The sequence below is a fragment of the Ammospiza nelsoni genome, chromosome 16 (assembly GCF_027579445.1).
Source record: "Ammospiza nelsoni isolate bAmmNel1 chromosome 16, bAmmNel1.pri, whole genome shotgun sequence".
In the NCBI taxonomy this organism is placed as follows: domain Eukaryota; kingdom Metazoa; phylum Chordata; class Aves; order Passeriformes; family Passerellidae; genus Ammospiza; species Ammospiza nelsoni.
This window is the reverse complement of record NC_080648.1, coordinates 12,156,395-12,173,432: the sequence shown is the minus strand read 5'-3', so window position 1 is coordinate 12,173,432 and position 17,038 is coordinate 12,156,395. Positions and strand designations below refer to the sequence as shown.

General features: G+C 43.3%; 1 protein-coding gene across 1 annotated transcript in view; it reads left to right on the top strand.

Moving 5' to 3' along the window:
- The window catches only part of ADAMTS2 (ADAM metallopeptidase with thrombospondin type 1 motif 2), a 174,540-nt gene that overhangs the window by 107,689 nt on the left and 49,813 nt on the right, over positions 1-17,038 (top strand). The window contains exon 4 of the mRNA XM_059483824.1: positions 6,506-6,708. Coding sequence (XP_059339807.1) covers positions 6,506-6,708 — 203 coding nt within the window. The remainder of the gene's footprint in view (positions 1-6,505; positions 6,709-17,038) is intronic.

Here is a 17,038-nt window from a genome sequence, read left to right as displayed (position 1 = left end):
TGGGTGGTGAGATCCTGGCACAGGGTGCCCAGTGCAGCCTGGAAGTGTCCAAGGCCAGGTTGGACATTGGACAGGGCTTGGACCAACCTGGGACAGTGGAAGGTGTCCCTGCCCATGGCAGGGGGATAGAATGGGATGAGCTTTAAGGTCCCTTCCAACCCAAACAATTTTGTGATTTTATGATTCAGGAAGGCACTTGATCATGTCCCAAGTTTCAAAGTCACTGTGCTGTTGCAAAAGTGACAAGGAAAAAAAGAACATTGCTTTTGCCTGTGTGTTTGCAAGAATGTGCATTCACTCTGCAAAGGGGGGACAATTGCTCTGCCCCAAGGAATTTACAATTGCTGTCTGTATAAAATACTGCTAAATACTTGAAACTCCTGATTTCTAGTGCAGGACCAGATCATTCCAGCAGGAATTCAGCTGCTCTATCTGCTGGCCTTATGCAGCTGGAGTCTGAGACCTATTTTTGCAGAGCCCAGCCCAACTTACCCCAACAGCCACAGCAAACTCCCCCTGGCCAGATGAAAGGTGGAGCAGACTCTTGCCCAAATGTGATTTGACCAGAAACAGCATTGCCATAACTCAGAGGCAGGGAGCTTGTAATGAGATCATATGGTCAGCAAAGAACACAGCCTAAAATCTTCCTTTTAAATGCTGCTTCTTTGCACATCAGGGCAGGACAACAATTTGCGAAGTTGGAGAGGATGCGTGGTGCATACCCAGTCTTTTGTTTACTGGTGTGCTCTTACTTTTGGTTTGTGTAAAAATGTGTGAGAAGAGGAATTTGATCCCACTCCTCAAGAGAATTCTGCTGCAGTGGTTGCTCTTGGTTAAGGATTCACCAAGTAGCAGCCATTGTTAACCTGTGATTCAAGAAATCACAAGAATCCCACAAAAATTGAGCTCCAAGTTAAAACTGCGTTGAGGCAGTGTCCTCCTGGAGATGCCTTTTAAACAGGGCTGACTTGGTTATCATGTACCAAGTTCACTCCATGGATTTCCTCTTGTTTAGGCTGTTTTCAATTTGCTTTCACCTCACAGAAGCTCTCTCCCATTTTAATTCCCTGCTGCCTTTACCCAGTTTTCTTATGAGTGATCTATAGCAGAAGGGTCCAAATTCAGACTGCAGTATGGGAGAGGGATTTATAAATTATGAAACACCAATGTAGCTGAGCAGGATGGTTAGGGGGGGAGAAGAAAGACAAGTAGAGGACATTTGGAAAACAAAGCAGGGAGCAGAGGAAGGTGAGCATGGCTGTAAAACCATCAGAAATAAGTTTTTAAAGAAATAAAAAATCTGAGAAACTACTGATTAAGAAATGACCATAACACAACATGGTTGTGTGCAACTGTATTGAAAAACAAAACCCCAAATGGAGGAACTTAAAAATGGGAGAATAAATCACTAGGGAATAAAATCCAAGGTTGATGACTGTTCATTGTTGACTCCAGCCTCCATGGGCTGGGCTTTAATTTACCATGGAAGGCAAAGGAGGGTTTTGGTAAAATGCATGAACAGGCTTATTGGAGGCTAATTAGGGAGTCAGTTGATCACAGAGCATTGACACAAGAGAAGGCCCCAGGATCCAAGTGGCAGGGAGCGCTGCAGAAGGATGGCTCATGATTGAAGGTGCAATTCCCAAAAGAGCAGTTTTCTGTCAAGCTGTCAGCAGGGTTTGGTGCTTTTCCAGAGGTGCAGATGTACTTGAGCAGTGGGAAGCTGAGAGCTAAAGCAAGTCCACCCTGCCTGCTTCTGTGAGCCTGTTCCTCCTGCATCTGCAGCACAGAGGGATGGATGGGCTCGTGCCTGGGCTGGGATTGCAGTCCCAGGCTTGGAGTGGCACTGCCACCAAGCTGTGGTGCAGCTGAGCAGGGCTGGGTGCCCCAAGCCCCTGTGCTGTCACAGATGTGTTTGCCACCCCAGCAGAGCAGGCTCCAGCTGTGCTCCACATCTGCCTGAGTCACCGGGGTGAAAAACATGAAAACAACAACACAAAACTGCTGGTTTGCAGCACGGAATGGGGAGTTGGGGGCTCCTTCAGCAATGTGTCCCAGGAATGGAGATGAGTGGCAAAGCAGCAGCTCAGCAGTGCTGATCCTCGTGTGGCTGCAGAGAAGGTGCTCAGCAGTCGGCTCAGGCGTTCGTCTGCTCCCACGCTGACAGATGAAGTGTCCACAAAAGCAAACCAGCTGCATTTCAATGGTGGCTGCCTGGGCTGAATGCTGCACACTCAGGTTTGAAATGAAATTCCAGCTCGTTGCTGTGCTGACAAGCTGCAGATGATGGCTGTGAACATGACACACAGTTCAGTCTCCCAGCTGCTCATCCTGGCCTCTGCTCTGGGCTTGCCAAAAAGTTCTCTTCTCCCTATCAGAAAGAGGAGATAAAATATTAGAAACTGCTTTATTAGCACAATATTGCTGCTGTGAGATTGGGGAACCCTAAGGCTGGTAAAGTCCAGTTGTTTCATAAGGTGCAGCTGTATTTTCCTGAGCCTTTTTGAAAGAGGTCATGAAAAAAACCAAACAAGAGCATGAGCCAGCAACTGTGGGTTTGGTGGATGTCCTAAAGGGAGTGACAGAAAACACAGGGAGAGGGAGTTTTTATGGCAGCACTGTGTTCATGCTTCAGTAACTCAGAGCATCTGTTTGAGCTTTGCCTGCCATGATGGGTGAGGCAGAATCAGGAGATGTCATGTAATTGGGTTTCCATAAAGAACGTGATATCAAACATTCATGAGCAAGGCGAAAATTCCCAGAAAATAAGGTGGTGTCATCCCAAACTGTTGCAGATGGGGAATTCTTCTGAAGATGTGCAAAGGCAACACTATTTGACAACTTGGGCACATTTTATTCCTTCCCTGGAAGATGGTCTGCAGTGGTAGGAGAAAATGACTGAAGTATTTGAGGGTTTTTTGGTTTTTTTTAAGTATTGTGAAGTTTGTAGCTGGCTTTAGGAAAAAAAATAGGGGTTTTGAGGGAATTTTGTTGAACTGTTAGAGTGCTGCTGACATTTTATTTATTCTGAATGAGCAGCAAAAGAGAGAAATAGAAGCTTCTCTGTGAGTGATTAATTTTCACAAATGTGAATTTTTCCTAGCAAGAGCAAGAGGGTTTCAACACAGGCTGGTGTGAGGTTCTGCAAATGCCAAGTGTCTCATCTTGGGAGATTGAAAACAAAGTTGGCACCAGTGATTAGTGGCTGATTTGGCAAAAGTTGCCAAAACTTGACATCTGAGGGAGAGGTCTTGGGATGATTTAGTAAAACAGTGCAGTTTGAGACTACTTTTGTGGTGTTACTGTGCAAAGTGCAGGGGTGATCAGAAGGAATGTAATGTGGAAAACGTGAAGGACGAATTTGGTGTCTTATTTAGTTCTTTGTGCTTTCTCTTGAGCTTTTCTAGCATATTGTTAGCAGTACAATGATACAGCAAAGTTGCTGACATTCACTAAGGAAAGTTAAGATGCCAAAACACCACAAATATTTCATTTACTACATATGCAGCTTTGTTTCTCTTCCTCTTTGCTAAGATATGGGTATTAATTTCACTTGGATGTAACTGTCATTTAGGAGCAAATCCAACATGGGAATAGCATCACATGGTCCAGCAAATCCAGCAATTGATCATCCAGGAGCCTGGGAGGCAGAGCAGCCCTGGAGGAGGGCTCAGTGGGGTTTGTGATCAGGCGTGTGTGGAGGCATCCCTGCCTGCCCAGGGACAGCCTCTGGGAAGGAGCCCTGGGTGGGAAGTTGGGATATGAACCAGAGATCTTTGCAGCTACTGTTGTGAATGTTTTGAGCTGTGTTTCTGGGATGGTTCCAGCACCAGCTGGAGCCAGTGTGGCTTTCCCTCTGCTGGGAAGCACATGGGGTTGGTGCCTCAGAGGTGCCAGTACCCAACACTGGGTGTGTTGTCCTGAGGGGAACAGCTGAGGGGTGAAGGAATTGTGTATATGTGGAATTTTTTTGCTCCCAAGAAAATGTAAAGTGGTTGGTTGGCACCTAGTGGGAGGGAGATGACTTCCAGGGAACCTCCTGATAACTTTTCTCAGGAGTTGGCAGGACTGTAGGGACTACAGTGTGACAGTGATGAAGTGAGCAGCAAAGAGGGAGGACAGGCAGTTTTTGCTGCAGGATGGTAGGATCACATTTTGCCTCTGGCTGATTTACTCACAGCAGGAATAAAGGTACTGTGTCAGGAGTTAGTTTGACACATAAGGGAGAGAAATAAAAGCACAAAAGCTCAAGATGCCTTGACAGCCAATCACCCACCCAAATAACAGCCCCCCAGCAGCAGAGCTTGCTGTTCGCAATCTCAGTGCATGGTTCAGGCTCTCCCCCTGCCCAGCACTGCTGTTCTGCAGTAGCAGCTCTGATAGCCTTGCCTTGCTGCTGATTGCTTTAGCTTTTTATGCAGAGCAGAGAGAAGACATGACCTGCAGCCCCTGCCAGCCTAGGCTTACTTTTCTATAGAGCTTTTAAGATTTATGGTCATATTTTACAGTAACTATGATTTGTCTTATAGATCATGAATATATGATTGCCCCATGATCCCATAGTGATGGCTTGGTCATTACTCCTGAGCACTAGCAAGGAAATTTTAACACGGAAGTTTTCCTGTGGAGAAATCCAGCAGGCAGGGCTGGAGCCTGATGGAGCTGCCTCCAGTGCTGCCAGGCCAGGCTCATTCACCCTCCATGGTACACCTGGGAGTGACAGCTGGGTCTGCATGAATTCTCATGCTGAATCATGGATTCTGACTGGAATAATTGTAAAAGTTGTGGCCCCAGGAGCAGAAGCTGCTGGGAGCCCTGAGGCTGGCAATGAGAATGTGGTGGTTGTGCTTGTTAGCTACATCAAATGCTGCTGCTTGGGGAGAAGGACACTGGGGCTCCATGGGGGTGCTGGACCACCACATGGCACCTTCTCTCTGTGCTCTGAGCAAGGGCAGCTCTGCCAGTGCAGTGCAGAGGAGATCCTGCAGCTGTGGCTCCCAGGACAAGCGTGTCCTTGAAGCTTGCTGGAATCTGGCAGGAAGCTGTGTCTTTCAGGGCTGTCCTTTGCCTGGAGGTCTCTTCAAGGAGAGCAGAGAGCAGCTTCTCAGCACACAAGGCACAGCCTCTCTGGTTGGTAACCTGTGTGCTCCATGGGGACTGGGGATGCCTGGTGTGTGTCCCTCCTGGCAGCCACAGGGTGTGCAGGTTGGTGTGTTGTTGTCACCTCAGTGGGGAGTTGAGGGCACTCTGCTCAGGCTGCACATTGCCCAGGACCTGCTGACACAGCAGCCTGAGGCAGCAAGGTTCAGGCAAGAGCACAGATGTTCTTGTAATGAGCCCAGTGATCTGGTGACTCATTCCCTTCCCAAGCAGCCACTTTTAATGTGAAAACTTCAATAAGTGGAAATGGAGAATCCACTTTTGTAACGTTTCCAAGAGCTGTTTCTCATTTCTGGTTTGAAGGTGATGGCTTGGGCTTCCTCCTTTGCTTCCCATTATATTTCTGTGAATGAAGCATTGGGACCTTTACTCAACCCACAGCCCTCTCTGCACTTTTGCTGACCTCTCAGAGTCTTTCCTGACATTTCCTAAAATCAAGAGGTTCTCAGTGGTGATTCCAGTCTCTTATAATGCAAATGCTAACAATGATATGAATGATAATCATTGTTATTCTGTAGAATGAAATGTCAAGATTCCATATTTTCATGTTAATTTTTAGTTGATAAGTGCCACATTAAGCATGTCCATCCTGTCAGGGAACATGCTTTTCATATCACAGGAACTGTTAGAAATCATTAGTTATGAAGGACACAACTGTTGTGCCTGGTGGGCTGGCCTGTGACATGCAGTAATGCAAAGTGACATGGAAAATTTGGAATGAAGGATGAAAAGCTGTTAAAAAATTTGTGGACGTAGCTATAAATTTATTAATCTCGTATCTAAAATGTGGTGTTGACCTGTGATGATAAATAGGATCCATGTCACTACTGTGGGATTGCATGTGTGTAACTCAGAAAGGAGCTAAAGGGTTGAGGCTGGGGCGACTGGTTTGGTGGTACCTGAGTGGATGGCAAAAGGCTGTACTGGCAACTGCACTTACCTGGAAATAGGAATCTGTGGGCAGTAAGATCAGATTTCTAATTGTTCTAAATAGAGACTACACTGGGTAGCATAGGATCCCTGGACATGCATTTCAGTTAGAAGTACTTTTAAGCAACAAGTATTTTACTCAAACAGCTCTGTTCTTCTCATCAAGACATTGGTATGACCTGCTGCTCTTTGGGGTCTATGCAGTATTACTTTGTAGAAAGTATTGCTTTTACTTTGTAAGATAAAAATATTTTGGTCATATTTCTCTCTCATTTAGGCAGTTTTTAACTGACATTTCATGAAACCAACGCTGTTACACAACGCTCAGAACACAACAAATGCTGCTACTTCAAATGAACCTGAGCTGAAACCTGAACCTCTCCTGGCTGGTAACTCTTTGTGTGTTTGCTCCCAGGCTCCAACCTCACTGTCCTGGACCCTCTGGGCAGCGCCGTGGGCCTCGCTGAGGGGCAGGTGCAGGGCTGGAGGCAGCGCCGCCGCCGGCACGCCGCCGAGGACGACTACAACATCGAGGTGCTCCTGGGTGTGGATGACTCAGTGGTGCAGTTCCATGGGAAAGAACACGTTCAGAAGTACCTGCTGACCTTGATGAACATTGTGAGTACAGCCCCGCTCGCTGCCCTGTGGGAAGGCTCTGAAAGGCCTGGGAATGTAGGTTGGGCAAGCCATTTGAATAAGACGTAACAGATTTTGTTCGTGGCAGGAGATAAAATAACTCTAGGAGGGAAATCCAGGCCACTTTCAGAAAAATCCAATCGGGGAAAAGCAAAAAAAAAAAGAAAAAAGAGAAAGGAGCCAAGACAGAAGCTGAGTGTGGGACTGTTAAAATGTTCAAAGTCCTTCTTATGTGCTTTGGTGGGTGGGACACAAGGTCAGAGGCTCAGGTTTTTGGAAGTCATTATGTTTCAGCCGTATATTCCCTTAAGCTAAGCTTCCTGCTGAGGAGCATGGTTTGGAGAGCTGTCTTCAAATAAGGTTCTAACAGAAATTACAACTGGCTTTTACATTTTTAAAACTACTCTGCTGAATTCTTTGATTTCTCAACAGCCACTTTAGGTCCCAGGCCACCTCCCTGCTCCTTGTTCACACTGCAGTAAAATGTTATGCAGTGTAACTCTGAGCCTTCTTAAATTGATTTAGTATTTACTCCATGACTGACATCTTTAGGTTTCCTTAGTTAAATATTTAATCTTCATAACCATAGTCTGTGTAATAGACTATATAGTGTAGGAGTGATGAAAGGAGACACTAGGGAATATTATGTTTGAAAGAATCACTTTTTATATCTAAATATCAATGCAGCAGCCCTCTAATACCCCAGACAGTAAGCCAGGACACTATTTTTTGGAAAAGAATGAAGACTTGAAAAACCATCCGTAGTACAGATAAAAATCCAAATATATTTTGTTATTTTGCCAAAGAAATAGAAGTCAGTGGTAGTCCCCCTCATTGGCAACTCATTTGGGGATGACTTTCTTCATTCTCTTTCTCGTCTGGAACAGGAGTCTTTTTCTCAAAAAGACACTTCTGAAAAAGCTTTGGCCTCAGTGAATGTGTATTCTTAGTAAAATAGTGTTGAGTAAAAAAATTGTAGGTCTGCTCTGTTTTTGACAAATGGAGTCTGACTGCTGAAGTTTACAGTCGTGTCAAGAGGATGAGCCTGTAGATGACTCCTTTCACTTTGCAAACCACAGAGGCAGAAATCCAGGCTGTAAGGTAGATTTGTCTGGGATGTAGTTTTTCCAAGATGTATTTTTTTAATTATGAAGCTTGTTTTTTTTTCCTTCTTTATTACGTTCTTTTAGCAATGTGCAGAATATCACTGTTTTTCATTTTAAATTAGAAGTGGAATACAATTTGAGAAAATCCCTTGTGTGATATAAATTCAGTTATGACTTTTTATAACAGCATTGTAAATAGTTAAAAACCTGCTCTGACATTAGAGTTATGGAGTACTTGGTGTCTGCTCTGATGGCTGTAAATGCATATATTCTAACAGAAATGACATAGTGAATTTAATTTATTTGTGTGGTTTGTTTCCTCTGAGGCTTAAAACAAAGTCTACAGTGAAACAGATGGTTTTATGCATCTCTAAATTAACAAGTCAAACAGGCCAAACCAGGAATGTGGCAAACAGGCCAAAATAGATTAAACAGGACTCTTTACTTATCATGTCACTTAAATCTATTTTTAAGAATTAAAATATACAGTAATGGTAAAGAAGCCATAAATGTTCCAGCTCTGGAATATACTTTTTCCTAATTTTAGTAAACCAAACCAAGACACAAATTGCAAGAAATAACAACTCTTCAGCAGCCTGTCTCTGCAAGTGGTTTAGAAAGTGCAGCCTGTGTAACCATCCCCACAGGGCACAGCAGCTCTTGGCACAGGCAGCAATTGTTCTGTTGAGAGCTCTGAGGTAGAAACATGTCTTTTGGGGACTGAGGATGTGTCCCATGCCTTGTGCCCAAATTCGAGGAGCTGCTTGAAATCCTCAAGGCCTCTTGAAAGGCACTGGAAAGTTGCTGGCAGTCATCAGTGTTGTCCTGTTCTTTCTCTCAAAAGTCAGCTGGTTTCTAGAGTTTTTTTCTCTGTATTTCAGCAGAGGGGTGGTGATGGTAACCAGCCCTGTTTCCAGCTCCAGCACAGAGAGGCAGGAGGGGTTTATTGCTGCAGATGGTGCTGGGGACCTGGATTGTGCCAAGGACAACACAATGCAGAAACTCTCCTTCCTCTCCACAAGGCAACTCCAGCTCTTGCCCTCATTGCTGGATGGGTGCAAGGTGTAATTCTGTATAGAACATGGCTTTGTTCTCCTTTCTTGAGATTCACAGTGACTCCTCCATTGTCCTCTCTTCTACCTCTTTGAATTTTGGGGGGTTTTTGTTTAGAAAATGAGCTCACTATAAAAGGCCTTGGGGTGCCTGGCTGCTAGGGGTCACATGTGTGCAGTGTGTCTCTGATGAGATGTGTAGGTCCACGGTCACTGAAAAAGAGTGACAAATAATTCCAGCTGTATTTTTAAATCTAATTGGAGATCCTCTCATAACCATCAGATTGTGTGTACCCTGCTGGATGTAATCAATTAGCTTCCTGTAGCAACAAGGCATAGAATCAATTAGCTTTGTATGGTAACGAGGTAGTAAGCATAAAATCAAGAATGCATGGTAACGAAATAAAATAATAGTGAAGATATTTACTGGAGATAAAACAGGTAATCAAATAGTTGAATTTCTGAGGTTCCAAAAATGAAATAAACTTTAGGTGAATTGTCCCTCCTGGGGCAAGACAGTACTTTCCCAGAAGCAACTTGCAGCATGGCTGCTTCTCCCACTGTGCTTGATCTCTTTGTGTGTGATGGCGTGAACAGTTGTCCTTAACTAACTTTTCCCAGGGATCTTGGGTGGAACCCTACCACCAACCCAATCAAAACAATATATTTTTTTTTTCCAAGCCCATTGCAATGACTGTAAATTCAGTAAAATCTGTTTTGTGCAGCTTAAGTGATGTGTTACAGTCCACACCTAAAAGCCATGAAGTGAGAAAAAACAGGGGCTGGGTGTCCTGGCTATCTTGAATAGCTGTGCTAATATTTATCCCAAAGTTTGGAAATGAAGTCACTCCCAAACAAATGGTGATGGATGCCAGAGGATTTTTAACACGTTGGGCTGCAGCCACGTATCGTCTGACAGTGTGCCAGCCGTTCCACTGCAGTGAGCTCGGCCTCATGCCTCTCCTTTTTCATCCTCCAGTCATTTCCTCTGACAAAACTCTGGTTTCTCTTGACCTCCTCTCTTTTCTCTGCTCAGCACCACGGGGACATTCAGTCACCTTTGGAAAAGATGCCATTGTTTTCACTTTGGAGACCCTCGGCTGCCCCTCGCTTGCACCATTTTCATTGCGCGTCATGCTGTGCTTTTTCCTGGGAAGGATATTGGCCTGCACAGTCCTCTGCATTTCCAAGTGTGAGCCCACACGTTGCACAAATTAACTTTGTATTTATAGCATGCAGGAGCATTTCCACAGAGGAGACATATTTGGGTGGAATCTTGTAGTTCTGTAGTTACTCAAGAACATAGAAGGTAATTCAATTTCAGCAAGAAAGCATCTCAACCCCCCCCAGTAATTGTATCTGCCTGTACAATTGCTTGGGAAATACTAGAAAAGTGCAAGGCTAGAAGCTGTAGAATTACCTTGTTGCTTGGGAAAGAAAAGGTTTTCACTGCAGGATGCTCTGGGAGGAGAAGGGCACAGAATGGATGTCATGGAGCTGAATGGCTTGGATGGGTGCACTGATCAGAGGATAAAAATCTGGCTGGGTGGTCAAATCCAAAGGGTGGTGGTAAATGGAACCAAATCCAGCTGGTGGCCAGTCCAAAGTGATATCCCCAGGTCCAGCAGAGCTCAATAGCAGTGATCTGGATTAGGGAATTGAGTGAATCCTCAGTTCATGACACCAAGGCAGATGGGAGTGTAGATCTGCTGGAGGGCTGAAGGCTCTCCAGTGGGATCTGGACATGGCCTCAAGTTGCTCCAGGAGATGTTTAGATTGAATATTTGGAAAAATCTCTTCATTATTGTTAAGCATTGAAACAGGCTGCCCAGGGAAGTGGTGGAGTCACCATCCCTGGAGATGTTTAGAAGATATTTGCATGTGGCACTTGGTGGTGTGGTTTAGTGGTGACCTTGGCAGTGCTGGGGTTGATGGTTGGACTTCATGATCTTAAAGAGCTTTTTTACCCTAAAGGGTAAATTGATTTTGAAATGAGTGTTGTTGGTACCCAGTCCTGGTGCTGAAATTCACTGCTTCATAACCCTCTTAAAAGTAGTTTTGAGGATTAAGCAATTTTCAGGGGTACAAATATTTAAATTCTTTTCCATTCCTTTACTGTAAAAGAGCTGATATTAAAATATTTATATATACTTATTTAATGTATATATGGCCAAAATATTTGTGATACTAAAGCCCATCTCCTCAAAGCAGCTAAGTGCCTAATTGCTGTTATTTCAAAGGGAGATAGACTCTAAATAAGAACTATGCCTCACTCTGGGCCAGATTTATCTGAGTATTTAGTAATTTACCTGCCTTTGAAATCAGTGAGAATCAGTATTAAAAATTAGCTCATGGGATTATGTATCCCCCAGCCTTCAAGTGAAACTTCAACTCCAGAACAAATACATTAAACAACTTTTCATTTGAATAACTGAAATCAATGAGAGTTATGCAGCTGGGGGCTTTGGAAAGTCCCTGGAGTCTTTCACCTGCATCTTTCAGCACTACACATGTCTTTGAAATTGTGGCCCTGAGGCGCTGCTGAATGTGTTATCTGTCCTCTTTAATAGGATGTACATGATACTACTATTATAGATGAGATTTCTGCTCTCGTATCTCTGGCTGATGAGGGATGAAGATTTGCAGGTACAGAACAGCAAGTCCCTAATGAGAGGAAAGGGCAGAAATGCCATCGGTTTCTAACTGACAGTTGGATAAAAACCTGAAAGCATGTCTAATTCTAGCTGCTAAAAAGAAAGTGATGATTGAATACATTGAAATAATGGTGCTCCATGTCTTCAGAATCATGCTTTTTAAACTAAAAAGCATTTCTTTTAGACAGCAAGGATAGTTCAATAATGTAGAATTCAACTGGATTTTTGAAAATTAAATAATTCATAAGCTCCAATGCTCATTATTTAAAATCAGTTTATTTGAATATGGGCACTTTAAATTTGAACTAACTCTAAGAAGTTTCACAAATAACAAATGTAAGTCCAGCTCTATTCATCTGAGGGACTTCAGCTGTCTGTGGCTGAATTACAGCTTGTTTGAAAGTTTAAATTTATGTATGTGAGTTAACTCCACATTTTGACTGTTCATTATAAACCAGTAGCTGTGACTGGTGTGAACAGTGTCTGAAGAGGCCTACATGAGGTTATTTTTGTTCATTATCTTGATTGCCACCCTACAGTGGAAGCTGTGGTTGTGCTTGGGCATTCAGGGGTTCCTGCAGGAAAGACCCTCTCAGAACTCTTACAGGTTGTGCTCATTTTCACAGGGATTTTATTCCCAGTGTCAATTAGGTGAGCATTGCTCATTATTGGTACCTGGAATGTGCCTTGCTGCCCTGTCACACAGGTTTTGGTACCATCCTGAAGGTAGAGGGTAGGGACTGTTAAAAGATGGTTTTTATCTTTACTCCAAATACCAACATGAGCTTTAGCCACAAAGGTTTCAGCCAGGGACTTCTGAGTTGTGACAGTGTGGTTTGTGAGATGGAGTGTGGATGATTAGGATCAGCTTTCAAATTCTGGGTGCTTTTTTTTACCAAACCAGATTTAAAGAGGTCACCATATTTATTACTTTGACACCACACCCCTATCCCTTGTAGTAAAGTGATAAATCCATCTACTTAATTATTTTATGATGTTGATTTTATTAACGTGATCTTGAGACATTAATTCAGAAAAATACTGAGTCTGTTGGTGCAAAGGTAATTTACAGTGTTTAGAGAAACTTCTCACAGCAGTGGTTTATGTGCAGGAATGAGAAGTTCCAAGAGCCTGCGGGAGGAACTAAAAAAAATAAATTAGTCATGAAGTCAGAAAACAAAGTCTATGACCTTTCTAAAGCCAATGTTACAGTCGAAGATGAGATAGAGGCCCGTAACACGAGGCCCGTTTACCTCGTGCCTTGCCAACACATCTGCTGGGGAATGTTTTTCATTTTGATCAGAAGCAGCTAACTTGGACTTGGTAACACCTACTGACTCTGACACCAGAGAAGGTAAATCAGGACTCAGACTCATATTTGCATAGAAAAAGTGAGATTCCTATCTCTGGTTCAAAATGTACATTGCCAAGCTCTTCTAAAAGTGCCTGGTGTATGTGGTTTTGAGCAGAATGATAGATGTTTTCCAAATGTGGGATCACAGTTTGACCTTTAAGTTTCACATGTCTTGTGTGCTTTCATTCTTCTTTTTTCCTTGTGATGCTCAATAAAGATTTCAGGAAAAAAAGAGAGTTCCTCTCTGAGGAAATGAGGAAATGCCTTGTAAGGACTAGAAAGGGTGATTTTGCTGCATTACTTTCTGTGGGACCATAGTACATCCACCAGAGGAATTGATGTAATGTTATTCCTGTGGGATTAAGATAAAGCTTTGGGAATGTCAGAAATGCTCATTTGGGATCTTCAAAAGCATAAAGAAGGTGATGAAAATCGAAGAGAACAGTGGTGTTTGAAGCGGGACCACAGAAAAATAAAGTGAGAGGGAAATGCTTTTGGGAGGGTCAGATTACAGAAGTTTGTGCTCAGTATCCACCATGACATTTCTGGTTCCTATCCTGTAATTCAAACCAGACATTTCTTACAGAAATAGACAATCACTGGATGCCCACCAGGCACCGAGGCTTTGCTGCAGATAATTATGAGCTGATGAATGAGCTGCATCTCGGGCTGGGCTCCGACAATGACTTGCCAGGAGCTCTGCCATCCCACAGGGAAGGAGCTGATGCTCTCCAGCTTCTCCAGGATTGCTCTGGCGGAGATCCACACATGGTCCCAGCTCTGCCTGGGAGCACGTAGCCATCAGTAGTTTCTGCAGCAGCGGTTGTGTAAGGATGCTGGGTGATCAAAGAGCGGGCTAATCAGCTTGGATGGGTCAGCAAACTGTGGTGGCTGCAAAACCAGATGACTCTTGGTTTGTGCCCTCTGCAAAGGGTCAGATGTACCCCTGATGGCCTCTGGTGCTGGGTCAGAGCTGTTTGACACTGATGGTGCCCGAGGTGGAAGCTGTGAAATGCCCAGCCGGGGTGTGTGCCCAGGAGCCCGGGGCAGCAGCGCTCACCCAGGCGTGAGGAGCAACCCATGGAGCTGCCTCAGGAAGGACCCGATGCTTTATGGTTCAGGAGTTGTGTTCTGATGAAATGATCTGCCTTTTGCATAGCAGATACTAACAAACTCTGCAAGGCTGGGGACTCCTTCAAAGTGCATGGATGAGTTTGCTGATGATTTGCCAAAATACACAGATTATTCTCCTATGGTGAATTGGTTTAATTAGGGATCCAGGGAACCACCTGACTTTGCCTAAAAATCCTGCCAGCTCTACCAGCAGGTAACCTGCTCTGCACCAAGACTAGCAGAACTGCAGGCTGTTGATTACTATTTGTGTTACAGGAGCTTTCAAAATTCCCTTTTAGGATCAGGCAGTGCTTTGCTCAGTAATCAAAACTTTCCAGTGCTTCTTTTACAAAGCATGAGGCACCTCACTGGTGCTTGGCTTGCCTTTAACTTTTTGATGTATTCTATGCGCTTACTGTGCTGACTTGAAACTTGCTCAAGGCAGGAGAATTATAAAATTAGCAGAGAGGGACAGATGAAAAAAAAGTAAATAAAGTCTTTGTTTTTCTTATGTAGCACCAATCTGTGCTAGCCTGATTTCTACACAGAAACTTTACATAGAAATGTGTGTTTTCCTTTGAAATATCCCAGAAAAAGAAACCAAAGATATCCCAAAATAGTTAGTGAACTACAATGGCTTGATAAAAGTCTCTTTACAGTATTTCACTGTGCTTTGAATTCTTTGAGATTTACCCAGCCTTCTTCATCACCCTCTATAAATGCTGAATCACTGTAGGACATTTAATAAAGTTTAATTCATTCACTGTCTTCAGTACAGGAGCTGTGATTATGGGATGGTCTCTGTGTACTTTTTTCCTCCTATGCACCAACTTAATTTTAGACTTACTGATCTAAGAACAACAGGAGATTGACCCTGGCTTTTCTTCTGTTGGTATGAACCAGGATGTCCTGCTGAAGTACATGAAGATGCAGGGCTGGAAAAGTACTTGCAGTCTTTTCCAGAGCTGTGTGTATTTATTGCACAGACATCTGAACATGTATCTCCATTGCCTGGCTATCTGTGCTATCAAACACTAAATTTCAAAGTTGTGAGTTGCTCTCAAGCCTGGAGCTTTCTAATTGCACAGGCTGGTTGGTCATCTTCTGCCCTATGCATTGAGCTGCATTAGCTTGACTCTGCTTTCCTGTTGAAATAAGAGGTGGAAATGTGGGGAATCTGAGCTAGGGATTGTGTTGGGCCTTTCAGTGTGTGCATCTTCATGAACCTCTGAGAGCACAACATTAATTTGGATCTTGTATCTCTAACAGATTCCTGCAACAAATAGGTGTGATTTAGGCTGTGCTGAAAATAAGGAAAAGCATCTATTTCAGCATATTATTCATGTGCAGTGAGACACTCCTAGCAAACCACAGTTTAGGTCAGAGGAAGATGCTGGGTGAAGAGGGCTTGGACTCACCCTTATTAATGAAACCAAGGCCCAGAGCTTTGAATTGGCCTGCTGTCTCACAGAAAATCCAGGATCCCGAGAGAACCAAGCAGCTTTTTACAGTGCTTGTGCTTTTCTGCTCATTCACAGTTTGTTTGTTAGATGTCATTTGCATGAATAGTCAAACAGTGTTTTAATTCTGTTCCATCAATGTTTTCAAGCCAAGTTTCCCTTTGGCACACAACAGCGATACAGTTGTTCGGTTACTCAACAATTGTTAAAAGAGGCTTAGGTTAAATTCTGGATGTTAATGAGAGAGTGCTGTGCACCAATTTGGATTATGCTTTATGAACTAATTAAATACTTATTTACATGCTGTGTTTACTGTCCTCTATACACAGCAGTTTTTTGTTTAATACTCATTTCATGTACAGGTAATTTGCAGCTTATTTCAACCTCATATCCTTGATGTGAGTACTCTCTTCTCACCACACAAAGAGGGAGGCAAATTAATATCCGTGTCTCCCTTGACAGCATTCAAGGGTCTTTTTCCTGGGTGAAAGAATTTTTGAAAAGCAAAATGTGTTTATGTCTTACCTCTTTAAAATCTGTGTTGAGCAATGGTCCTCAAAGTAAGAGTGTTTTTAAAATTTCAGAATATAAAGTTAGTCTTCTAAAGTCTTATTTAAACATGCAAATAGATGATCTGATTTCTAGAGGGATTGTTCACAAAGCAGATTTGAACATAATCAGCTCCTTCTACCCTGCAAGGAAAACAGAAGCCCCTGAGGCCACTCATAGCCATGGGCTCCTCATCCACCATTTTAATCCAAGGATCTGCTTGCTCATCAACCTGCATCCCAGGCATCACCCAGAATGTTCCCCAGGTGTCCTGGAGGGTGTGAGCCTCCTCCTGGAGCTGTGTTTCAGCAGGACACTCAGGACTCTTGAAAACTTGGATATCTACCCGGCATAAAATAAGGCTCTTCTGTCAAAAAATACTGATGAAACAAATTAAAATTCACTTTAATATGTCAGTGGGGATTGCTTAGCAAAACCTACACTGATGTATTTAATTTTAATGGTTTTTGAAGAGATAAAATATGGGCCATTAAAACTGGGGCTGATTGAAGTAGCAGGACATTATTTACCATGTTTCAAATGAAAGGTTCCCTGAAAGTTATTTATTAGCTTGAAGTAATGAATCTAGTTTGCAGGAATAAATGAAATCTAGGTCCATCCAGCAAAAAACCAGTTCAGTTTGGTGCAACCTTTACCAAGGGAAGGAAGTTTTAGGGAAGGAACTTGCCTTGCAGGGATCTCATCTGCCTCTTCTAATTTGTAAAGCTAAACCCCTGCCATTTGGCCAAGTCTCATGCAGTCTTCATCACTGAATACTTAAATCAGCCTCGTTAACAGTTAATATTTGCCCAGCTTGCCTGTAGCAGTGTTTCCTAAGTAATTGTTATTCATCCACATTTCATTCTCTACTCTAAATATTTTCATTTTCTTTTCATCGTTCCTGGGGTGATTTCCCCATGCGCGTGTTCAGCTACGTAGCTCTGGTATACAAAGAAAGAAGACAATTTTAACTTGCTGGCATTTTGTAGCTTTTGTTCTACTTGCAAAGTTTAACACTGATGAG